Raw genomic sequence first — 11,618 nt, forward strand, 5'->3', positions numbered from 1 at the left:
AGCCCCAGGACTCGCATCCAGAGATCTATACAGAGCTGTAGACCTTGAAACAATCTAAGGGCAGTCACACCTCAGCCCAGAACAGCCTTGGACCCCCATCTTGGGTTAGCTTTTGCCTGGGGCAAAGGAGAGAAAAAACTGAACAGCTGTCATAACAGCTAGAACATGGGACCCTCTCCCCTTTTCCAGCAACAACAATAATAATAATAGGTAACACTGATTGAAACCTTACTATGTATCAAGCATACTTGCCTGCATGAACTCACAACAACTCAACGATATAGATACTATCTGACCTACAATTTACAAATGAAGACACTGATGCCCTGAAAAATTAAGTTAACTGACTCAAAGTTACCCAGATCCAAAATGGTGAAGTAGGATTCAAACTACAGTAGCTGGCTTCCAGAGTTTGCTCTTTTGGTGACTGTATTCTGCTTCGGGTGGCACTATCTCCTCATTGTGAAAGAAGGCAGGATGGGGTGAGAAATAATAGACAAACCTATTAGCAAACAATATTTTGCGATGAAAATAAATGTTGGGTTTTCTAATGTGGGCATCTGATTGGCCTATTTCTTATATTAAAGTCTTTGTAACTGCCAAAAGACTAAATAGAGTAGATGCATTTTCCTTAGTTTACTTTTAACTTTTTCTTTTCCGTGCCTTAGAGTCTGTGTCTCTGCCTTCTATTTCCAGGGGGTTCTCAGGGCATTTATTCTCCCTTGTGATTACAAAAGCAGTAAGCCTTTAACCTGGCAAGGGAGAGGGATGGAAAGGAAATCCAAAATCTCGCATATTGATCTTTTAAACTTTTGGCACAGTATCTCAAAGCCCTGACAACAGTTTATGTTAATTATCCTTTTCAATGTTGGGAAACTGAGCAACACTAAGAAAGAGCAGTCAGCTTACTCTACGGAACAGGACAGGCAGTACAGGATGCAGCATCCCACACAAAATGTTATAAATGTCTGTGCATAAGATTTGAACTTGGGAGGGACAGAGGATTGAAAAGAAAAAGAAGTTATTCAGCATCAAGCCGTGAGCTACTTTCAGTGAGTTCCTCTCAGACACCAGTAATGAGCTCTTCAGATACTTCTCCCAGAGATCCCTGAAGTCCAGTTTATAACCAGGCCAATAACTCTGTTCTTGATTTCTGAAGTCACTTGTTCAGTTCTCTTGATTTCAGGGCCAAAATGAGTTGTTTATTATTCATAGCAAGTATAAAAAAAGACCATCACAACCTGTGGTCAGTTCCAAGGCTGGCAACTTGTAGTCTCATAACTTGCACATGAGCATTGGCCACATTTTTGAAAAGATTTATGCACATCAAGTGTATACAGATGGTCATTTTCAAGTCATTTTCTGCAGCAATACTTATTAAGCATCTAATTTGCTAAATCACTGCATTTTTGGAGGCTATGGGATATACAGAGACCTTTGGAACAAGAATTGGTGACCTTGTAATTTGAAAATACTTAAGCAGAATCGTCTACCAAAAAAAAATAATAATTAAGGCTTTTATAATATACATCAGTCCTCATGTAACCTTGGGCCAATCAGCTAACTTCTCTGGAACACAAGTTTTCTTACCTTATGAAACAAGATTTTATTCATTCAAAAACAACATAGCCAGGTTAAAGACTGGTCCTGAAGTCCCATAGACCCTGGGTAGACTGCTGGCACTGAGATTTGGACCTCAGTTTCCTCATTTGTTGCAGTGGGGGTATATTAGTAAATCCCCTACAGAGGCATGAAGATTAAGTCATCTACTTAAATCTCTAATGGCTAGCAACTAGCAGCTTGTAAGTGGTCAATAAACCTTGTCTGTTTTCATTTTCATTATTGCTAATGGAGTCCATTCTACACCCAGTATTGATAAAAAGGCCCCCAATATAAAGCTGTGTAGAGCTCAAGCCAATCTTCAAGGCATTCACTTTGTAAAGAGGAAGAAAGTCACGACACAGGTTTGCAATAAAATGGGGTGAGACCTCTAAGAGTTTGCACCAGTGGCCAAGGGGACACACAGAGGAAGCATTCAGTTCTCCCTAGGGAAAAAGTAGATTCCACCAAGAAGCTGCTGGAACCCAGCCTTGAAAGTAGAACCAATGGTCTAAGAATTCTTCAAGGCTTAACGCTATAAGCTTTTTAAACGATTGATCTAGAATTTCACATCTATGAAACTCATCTTTCAGCATCCAGTATCCAGGGCACATTCATTAACTTTCCATCCAGAAAAGCGATCATTAATTCCTGCTGGACACTCTCCTCCCACAAAACCAAACAAAAATCCCTTAGCAAAGGCAGTTCTGGGGGCTGGAAAACAATAGTATGTCGGTATTCGTGATGCACCCCTTTCACAGACAGACAACTGCAGGCCAAAATTACAGGCCCAGTCCGGGAAGGGGTTGGCTAAGGCTCCGACTTCTCAGTCGCATTTGACACCGCGCTTTTTTTTTAAACCAGACGCCAGTGCTGGGTCAGCAGTTTCACACGGGTCAAAGGAGACGAGCCGAAGGTTGCAGGAGCAAAGGCGCAATTTCAAAGGCGCCATTGCCAGGCTGGAAAAAGTCTGTGCGCCAAGGACCAGCCCAGGGACGGTCGGGAACCAAGGCTCCAGGGGCCCCAGGAGAGCCCCAGGTACCCGCCTCTGACAATGTCACTCCCGGCCCCGGGCCGCCCTACGTGCCGGGGTGCACTGGGGCTTCTCCACCCGCAGACTCAGCTACATTGCTGGAGTCTGTTCTCCCAGAACCCAGAACGCGGGCGGACGGTGGGCACAGTTCCGAACAGCTGGAGCAGCCGCGAAGCGCGGATGGAAGCGCGCACAGCCGCCGTACCGAAGCGCCCAACCCCTCGCGCGCTCCCGGCCGGCGCTCACACCTCCTCTCCCGGGGGCGGCGCGCGCTCGGGTGCGCGGGGGCAGGGCGGGGCGGAGCGCATGCTGGAGGCCCGCCCCTGCGTCCCTCCCCCTCCAGCGGAGATTGACAAGGCCTGGGCACCCGCCCCAACCAATCAGCGCGTCCTAGGGCGGGCCCTGGAAGTCGCTGCTCAGGCTACTTAGAGTCGTCCGCTGGGCTGAAGGAAAGCAGAACGGAGTCGGGACTGCTCAGGTGGAGCCGGTTCCCCTGCTAGCGCGGACGGGCAGGCTCACGGGCACCGCGCCGAGGACCGCACCGCACCGATCCGCGCGGGGCAGAGCTGAGACGCAGCCCCACTCGCCGCCCAGGACCCGCTCGCCACCACCACCTCCACAGCACCCATGGGGACCAGGAGACTTTAAAGGAGTTTGGGGTTTCGGGAGCAGGGAAATCACGGGTACGAAGAGTCAGCTTTCTTTGCCTTGGAAACGTGTTTTCTTCCTCCGATTGTCTGGACCCTGTGCCGGGTAGGAGGGAGAGGGGTCTTTTGGCTGAAAGTGGACCTCGCTACACAACCAACACGCACACCCGCGCATATACATACACCGCACTGGCTTCCCCCATCCTTCCCTTGCCTCTTTGTTAGGTTATTTTAGACAGAGCAGCCTCGCCCTGGCGCAGCCAGATTGGCTCTGCTGGGCAGAAGGCAAGAGAACTAAGGGGCAGAGCGTGCCTGCCTATGTGGGCAGGTGTGCCCGGGTGCGTGGGTGTACGTGCACTGGCGAGCGTGCAAGCATGGGGTTGGAATTGTGTAGGAATGTGGGGGTCTGAGTGTGTCGTCGCGAAGGTTTGTCACTGTGTGTGTGTGTGAGACATCACACGAGTGTACCAGCCTGTGTGTGTCTGGACTCCAAGTGTTTAAAATTTTGCTGATGTCAAGTGAGTGCCTGCGAATGTGTCTGACTGTTATTGTGCGAGGCGCTGTCGGGGAGGAGTGTGACCTAGTGTAAACCAGAGAGGTGGGCTGGAGAGGGTGGGGGTAGAAATATGAGCGCAGCTTGATCCAAGCTCTTCTTTCTCCCAACCTACCCCTCCGTCCTTTCTGAGTGTCCCGACTCTCAAGATGCCACAACCCGCGCTGTGCTCCGCACTGGGACCCCACACGGCCTCCAGCCCTCCTGCCTTTTCTCTTGTGGGAGTTGGACCGGATTCCCGTACAGGGTCCGAGGCTTTGTGCTGGCGTGCAGCTCTCGCCCGCCGGACTGGTGGCTTCTGTGAGGGTGCTGGCCCCAAATTGGTACGGGGTGCTCGGCTGGCGCGGTTGACTCCAGTAGAGGCGCTCGGGCGGCCGGGTCGCAGGGACGCTGCTTGTGCTGGGCAGGGGCAGCCGGACTCTGATCGTGTCTCTGCCTCTCCTCTGTGCTTCCGCAGATCCCGGCTCCTGGCCCTCGCCTCGCCGCGTCATTGATGGGCAACCAACTGGACCGCATCACCCACCTCAACTACAGCGAGTTGCCCACAGGGGACCCATCCGGGATCGAGAAGGACGAGCTGCGGGTCGGGGTCGCCTACTTCTTCTCAGATGAGGAGGAGGACCTGGACGAACGCGGCCAGCCCGACAAGTTTGGCGTGAAGGCCCCCCCGGGCTGCACTCCCTGCCCAGAGAGCCCCAGCCGCCACCACCACCACCTGCTGCACCAGCTGGTCCTCAACGAAACTCAGTTCTCCGCCTTTCGGGGCCAGGAATGCATCTTTTCCAAAGTGAGCGGCGGCCCGCAGGGCGCCGACCTGAGTGTCTACGCGGTCACCGCACTGCCCGCGCTCTGCGAGCCCGGCGACCTGCTGGAGCTGCTGTGGCTGCAGCCCGCGCCGGAGCCGCCCGCGCCCGCCCCGCACTGGGCCGTCTACGTGGGCGGCGGGCAGATCATCCACCTACACCAAGGCGAGATCCGCCAGGACAGCCTGTACGAGGCGGGCGCGGCCAACGTGGGCCGAGTGGTGAATAGCTGGTACCGCTACCGCCCGCTGGTGGCCGAGCTGGTGGTGCAGAACGCCTGCGGCCACCTGGGCCTCAAGAGCGAGGAGATCTGCTGGACGAACTCGGAGAGCTTCGCCGCCTGGTGCCGCTTCGGCAAGCGGGAGTTTAAGGCGGGAGGGGAGGTGCCGGCCGGCACGCAGCCCCCGCAGCAGCAGTACTATCTCAAGGTGCACCTGGGTGAGAACAAGGTGCACACGGCCAGGTTTCACAGCCTGGAAGACCTCATCCGCGAGAAGCGCCGCATCGACGCCAGCGGCCGCCTGCGTGTGCTCCAGGAGCTCGCCGACCTCGTGGACGACAAGGAGTAGCCTGCTGGGGGGTGCGCCTGCCCCTCCAGTCTCCCGGCGCCCCGCTCCCTCCCCCGCACTCGGGCTTCTAGGCCGGAGATTCACGCCCCCCCCCCCGCCCCTCCTCGAGTGCCCAGTGGCCAGGCTGCAGCCTCGCACCCCTCCATCAAGTGGCAGGAAGTCTCAGGACCTGGCCCCGGGACTGAAAGGGCTGTACGCGCCGGGCTGAGGCCCCCAGTGGTGGTGACGGTGTCGGGCGAGCCAGCGTGCGCTCTCCCCTTGAGTTTTAAGTGGGGAGAGAAGAATGAGATGAGGGGAGCAGGGACCAGGCCTCCCCCACGAGTCACTAATCAGTGACTCTCACCCGACCTACTAGAAAGGGACCATCGCCGCTCTAAACGCGCACGCACAGACCGGTGGGAGGTGAGAATTGATCTTTTCGGGGCACAGTTCAGCTCCTGTATGGATGTGTCCCCAGATTGCAGGATTTCCAAGAAATCAAGCCTGTCCCTTATGCACTTGGGAATAATTCCACAAGAGAGCACTTCGGGACTCCGGGTCCTCCCGAGGCTGCCCGGGACTTTTCCAGCTCTCCAGCCCCTGGTCTCGTGACACTGTATTCCAGCCTCCGGGCTAAGCTACACAGTGTTTGCTTCCTATTCTTTCCACTGAGGGAAGCGAACGCCATCCCCCACCCGCCTTTGCCTGTGAGTCTCCCTCGCTGGTAGAAGGGAAGCCTCCCCGGTCCCCGGAGGAAAATGGCGCAGCTAATTTGATGATCAGAGTCGGCCCCGCCCCCCGGCAAGGAGAAGGTTCACCTGGTGTCCAAGAACTTGAATTTGTGCCGAGGGCGCTTGTTTTTAACCTTAGGTTGCTCCCTCCTGGGGCCGCGTTTCAAAAATAACCAAATTTTTAAAGGAGTTGGAGGAGAGGGAGGGGGAAGGCATGGCAACATTCCAGAAACCAGCATCATTACAACACCATAGCCAGTATATTTAGTTTGGCTTTTCCTAACATAGAAATCTTAGAAGGCGGAAAGTGGAAATAAAGTTTTAAAAGCTAGAGAGCAGTTTTCCAACTATGTCAACAAAGCTTATCGTGTTGATGTTTTTATTGACCATTTTAGCAACATGCTAATAAAATTTCAAATTGAAATTTTTATTTTCATGGCTTTAATCCATGATAGTTTAAATACTGGGGGCCATTAAGAGCGGATTTAGCTAAGAGCTTAGCTAACATTGCCTTTTCACTCTATTTTTCTCGAATCTTATGAGAATTCTGTTTTCAAATACTGTACTTGATTTTTTTGTGGGGGCGGGGGGCTTAAATAGCCCTAGTAATGGTGGAGTTGTTAATCAGTGTGTATTTTGTGCTGAATTTCTGTCAGTTGAGGGGTTTACTGCTTTGGTGGAAGTTTGCTAGCAGGTTCCATGATGCTGCCTTTTCCATGTTGTATAGCATCACCATTCCACATTTGCGTTTTTAGTTTTCTTCCTTTCCCCCATCTTAAAAAAAAAAAAAAAAAAAAAAAAAAAGAATGTGGCGTTGGTGGCTTTTCCCCCTCCTCTTTAGCCAGTTCCACAGTTTATTCCTGAAAACCGGAAAGAACTTCTAGAATCAGGATGAATGTGTTTTTTGTTTTTTTTTTTTTTCAAAAAATTAAGGCTGACTGACACCCTTTCCTTGGGCAAGGACTTACCAACTTCTCCCCCTGTGCTGCAGCCTCAGCCTGACTAACAACTGTTACCTGATTCTGTGTGTGTTAGACACCCACAGCATCTATGTCCCTTTCAAGGGGTCTTGTCAAATAATGGTGTTTAGCTAATTGTTGCGAGCAATTGCGTATTGACAGCTGTGATTTAGTTGGATCGAAAATATTATGGCCAAAGCCAGTTTCCTGGCATTTCAAAAATAATGCAATAAAAACTAGTTGAGGTTAGCTGAGACTGGAAATGCCTTTTTCATGGTAAAATGATTCATTTCTGTTTTTTTGTTTTTTTTGTTTTTTTTTTTTTTTTTTGGTTTTCCTCCTGGATTCATCCCCTGATCTTGAATTTAAAAGGTCAGATCAATGAAAGATGAACTAGAGTATTTTTCTTAAGCCTGTTGAGTGATTTATTTTTTAAAAATGTTTAAATGCATATGCTTTCCTTTCAGCACATACAACAGGAAAACTTTTGTAATATGGAACTTAACTTTGCATGTAGGGTGAACTGAAAATCATTTATTTCCCTTACTTATTCCTCTTTCAAGTTAACAGATGGCAGATCGTCAACCGAAATTCTTTATTGTATCTACACACTCCACATTCTTTACTGTGTCCTCCTACTGTATCTTGGCTCTCTGCTGTATTAAATACCATCGTAAGAATTTGTTCCAAGAGGACTCCTTGACATTTTGTCTCCCACCTGTCACTCACGGGGTGGGGGTAGGGAGCGGGCTTTAGCAAAAGAACTGAATCAGTCTCTCACACTTAAGATGAAGATTTACTTCCTCTGATGGCAGGTAATCTGATTTTTGCTCTTACTAAGAGGCTCACTGTAACAGAGGGATGGCTTATCAGCTTTATACTTGCTGAGACTAGATTAGCAATAAAAAGAAGAGTCTGGCAGCCAAAGTAGCACACATTACTATATTGGTCTATTAAGGATTGGGCTCTTGACAAAACACCTACAAATTCTCAATAGTAAAATCCAGGCTTCAAAGGAAACTTAACAGGTCTGCACAGGTCCTCACATTCCTCCTGAAATAATTATTTATGATCTGTTGGTCAATATTAATAATAACCAGTGGCAGAATAATTCTACTCCTAGTGCATCGTGAAGAGGACATTATCAAGATATTATCTCAGACTTTTATGCTGAAAAATGGTGTATGTTTTTAGGACTTTATTAACTGTGGGAGTGAAACCAAGAAGATAGACGTTCTCTTCAAAGATGACTTGAGCAGACTTGACTTTTATTATGAGTGAAGAAGATATCTCTGGATTTTCTCAGAGTTCTAGAAATTAAGCCAAAAGCCTCCTGACATTTGAAGAAGGGTCAGGAATTTCGTTTTGGTTTTCGTTATCCTTGAACAGCTTCACATGATAACTTTCATGATGTTGAGTATGGCTGAGCTGGTGGTCGGTCCTGCCACTGGTAAAGAAAGCTATCCTTAGGCTAGACCCTCAGCTTTTCTCTACTTTGGAGAGTGATTCTGAAAAGCAAACTACTGAAAAAAAAAAAAAAAAAAAGAATATGTTTACCCCAAAGGGTGCTTTGTCTCCCATTTTGTAGTTAAGGAAAACAATGTTGGGTGTATGGTAAGAAGGGAGCCTACATATACTCTAAACAAACCAGCTCTGAAACACTGTTATTCCTAAAGTATATCCCTTTGTTAAAAAAAATCCTGTAGAAATAACATATATTGCATTTATTTTTTTAAATTAAAAGTATATTAATGAGCCAAATAGAGATATATATATATAAAGTTCTTCAGTGTTTAAAAATTGAAATGCCTGTCATGATTATGTCATTTAATGAAGCAATACTAAAGTTAATTAAAATTAGAAAACACAGAAGCAGCTGTAAATTCAGTGATATTACCTAGTTTTATCAGATTTTCAGAATGTTGATGTCTATCTGCCTCTTTGTGTCATGTTTCTATGGTGAACACTTTTGTTTGAATAATGATTTTTTTTTTAAGACAAGCATGCTATTGGTGTTTACAAAAGATTTTCCTGAATAATCAGCATATCCTAATAGTCTTCAAACTATTGATTATTATTGTGTATGCTTTCAACACCCCTAAGAACTCAGTGTCTTCGGCTTTTCGTACATGGAGCAGGGTCAAATTTCAGTGAAACTCATACTAATTGCACAAACATAATGCAGCTACCTAATTTACTTTCATCTACATGCCTGTTTTTAAAGTGTTCTGCTTTTTTTTTAAACAAATGAGGAGACTCTAGTTAGATTTGGCATTCAGAGATGATTTGCCATGTGCATAAAGGGTCTGCACCTGAAAAGCACAGGCTTTGAGATTTCTGGAAACATTATGAACTGTGCTTATAAAATGATTGTCTAAGACCCAACTCGATTTTTGGTTGACAATGACTAGCTATTAGCAGGAGATATATATATATATATATATATATATATATATATATATATATAATCCTTATAAACATATGTATGCATATGTATACACATTTACACATGTATGTGCACATGGACATATGTGTACCCATATATAAAGATACATTTCTACCTACAGTAATTGTGATTTCATTCAGAGATACATACACACACACACACATGCAAACTTTTTTTTTTTTTTAAATGGGGAGTGACTTGAGATCTGCATCAACAGGAAGAGTTCCAGGAATCAAAATAGCTAATGAGTAACTGGACCGGCAAGGCAGCTACGCCCAAAACTAAACAGAAACAAAAAGAAGAAACTGTGGGAGTTGCAGTTAGTTTAGTCTCACTTTTAGAAGACGTATGTTCCTTGTTTCTCTAAAGCTGACAAAAGACTCAAAGGAAAGCCATAAAGATTAGGAAGCAATTGCAAAATGAGACACAAGATGAAGCGGGGAGGTTACGAGATGATAAAAGAAACTAATAAGCTTTTCAGCAGAGATACCTGCTCTCCATTCTGTCTGAAGGCTGGAAAGCCAAGAGCTTATTTTCCAACTATTTAATAATTTATAAAATCGCTTTGATTTTGTAACTCCTAGGTTGTATGTTTACCTCATTTGAACCTGTAATATAAGCGATTTGAGTATTTGAATATGTTGGGGGAAAGGAAAAACAGCCTTCTCTGACCTTACTGCGGATGAGGTGTGTGATCTACGCATCCACTGAGAGCACCCAGATTATCAGTTGCCCAAACTGGGGGCTTGGCACATAGTAGGTGCTCAGAATATATAAGACTGCGGCATTTCTCTACTTAAGTGGTTCTTGGTGATACTTGATCGCTAGGAAAATCAGAAATCCCACCACTTGGCTTAACTCTAAGGAGAACCTACATTTCTTTCACTGAAATTGGAGGGTTTTCTCACCTTAGAAGGCTCACAGAAATATAATTTATGAAGCTTAAGGCTGATTTCAGTTAAAGAGTATTCTGGATATTCTGTATGCTTCAAGGGGGAAAAGAAAAGCTATCAAAGTATCCAAAGAGAAAATCTCCTCTTGCCTATTGGTCAGAAAGGGGTAAGTAAACCAATACTTCTGCAAGAACTCACAACTTCATCTCTCATTTACCTCAAGGAGAGGTTTTTCTCGCATGGAATCACAAGATGATTCCTTCAGAAGGAAGCTTATTATTGAAGCTCTTGCTAAAAATATTCTTCTATATGCAGGGAAAACCTACTAGATTGCTAGCATAACTCTCTGGGAAAATTAGATTTGATGGTGTTGGTCATGGGTATTTTTCTAAATAAACATTACTCATATATTAAAATCTCCAAATAATTGCTATGCCTGTTAGCTTTTATAATCCAATTATTTTTTTAATGTGAACATGAGTTCTGAACTTAATTTGGTTTAAAGGGGAAAGGCTTGGAAAATATTAGATGTGGTTAGGGCCAATATCCTAAATTTTAAGCATAAAATAAATGCTTACCAAGTTAATTTGAGCTACATTCAGTGCTCAAAAAACAAAACAAAACAAAACAAACCAGAAAAGATCATATAAGGCAGCTGACTGTTGTTACGCTTCCTAAGGAAATTCTTGTCATCAATCTGTGACATAGACATTAATGTTCCATCCACGCTGCAGTGGGAAACTTGAGGGCCTCTTTGTTATAAGTATACTGATATTTGCTTTAACAAATAAGTTATTCTAAATGCAATCATTTCCCCCTCCAACAGTCCTGCAACATGCCAGCTCTTTGCTCAATGCCAAGCCCACTGTTTTCAGATTTCAGATTCTCCTGGGGAAGGAGCGGATCCGGAGGGAACCTACTGCCAATGATTTTGTAAAACATCTCCCAACTTCTAACAGCACAGGCTTCCTTTCATCCTGCTCCTGCTTCTCAGGGGAAGTGTTTGCTCAGGGTTTGAGCCAGAGAGACGCTAAGCTCAAGGGTAGGGCTTTCCCGCTTAGCCAATGAAAATGTAAGCCACTCAGTTACTCTAGAACTTTAGATAAAAAATGGAAAACCATTTTAGTATAAGTATATCCCATGTCATATCTGGGACATACTTATACTAAAAATGATCTGTTCAACTGAAATTCAAACAAAACTCCACATCCAGTATTTTACCTGGCAACCCTACTCAAGGAAGACCTTATCATCTTCAAGAAGACTGAGGCCTCTGCATTTTTAGAGGTGACACACTAAGGACACATCCCCTACACACATCATGGAAGGCTTATCAGATCACTCATGTGATTTTAAGGCCAAAGCCAGAATCACGTCTGGAAAGGAGCATATAGTCCAAGAAGAGC

At 46.0% G+C, this 11,618-nt stretch overlaps 1 protein-coding gene across 2 annotated transcripts; it reads left to right on the forward strand.

Moving 5' to 3' along the window:
- The first annotated feature begins 2,730 nt into the window (after window positions 1–2,730).
- Window positions 2,731–8,418, forward strand: LRATD1 (LRAT domain containing 1). 2 transcript variants are annotated; one of them, XM_032497053.1, is made up of 2 exons: window positions 2,731–3,315; window positions 4,290–8,418. In XM_032497053.1, exon 2 carries the CDS (start codon window positions 4,326–4,328, stop codon window positions 5,202–5,204), a length of 879 nt encoding a protein of 292 aa, XP_032352944.1. In that variant the 5' UTR covers window positions 2,731–3,315; window positions 4,290–4,325; the 3' UTR covers window positions 5,205–8,418. The 2 variants fall into 2 exon arrangements, with proteins under 2 accessions (XP_032352944.1, XP_032352945.1); XM_032497054.1 differs by having other exon boundaries at window positions 3,069–3,385.
- Window positions 8,419–11,618: the final 3,200 nt, after the last annotated feature.

Source organism: Camelus ferus, chromosome 15 (assembly GCF_009834535.1).
Source record: "Camelus ferus isolate YT-003-E chromosome 15, BCGSAC_Cfer_1.0, whole genome shotgun sequence".
NCBI classification, from domain to species: Eukaryota; Metazoa; Chordata; class Mammalia; order Artiodactyla; family Camelidae; genus Camelus; species Camelus ferus.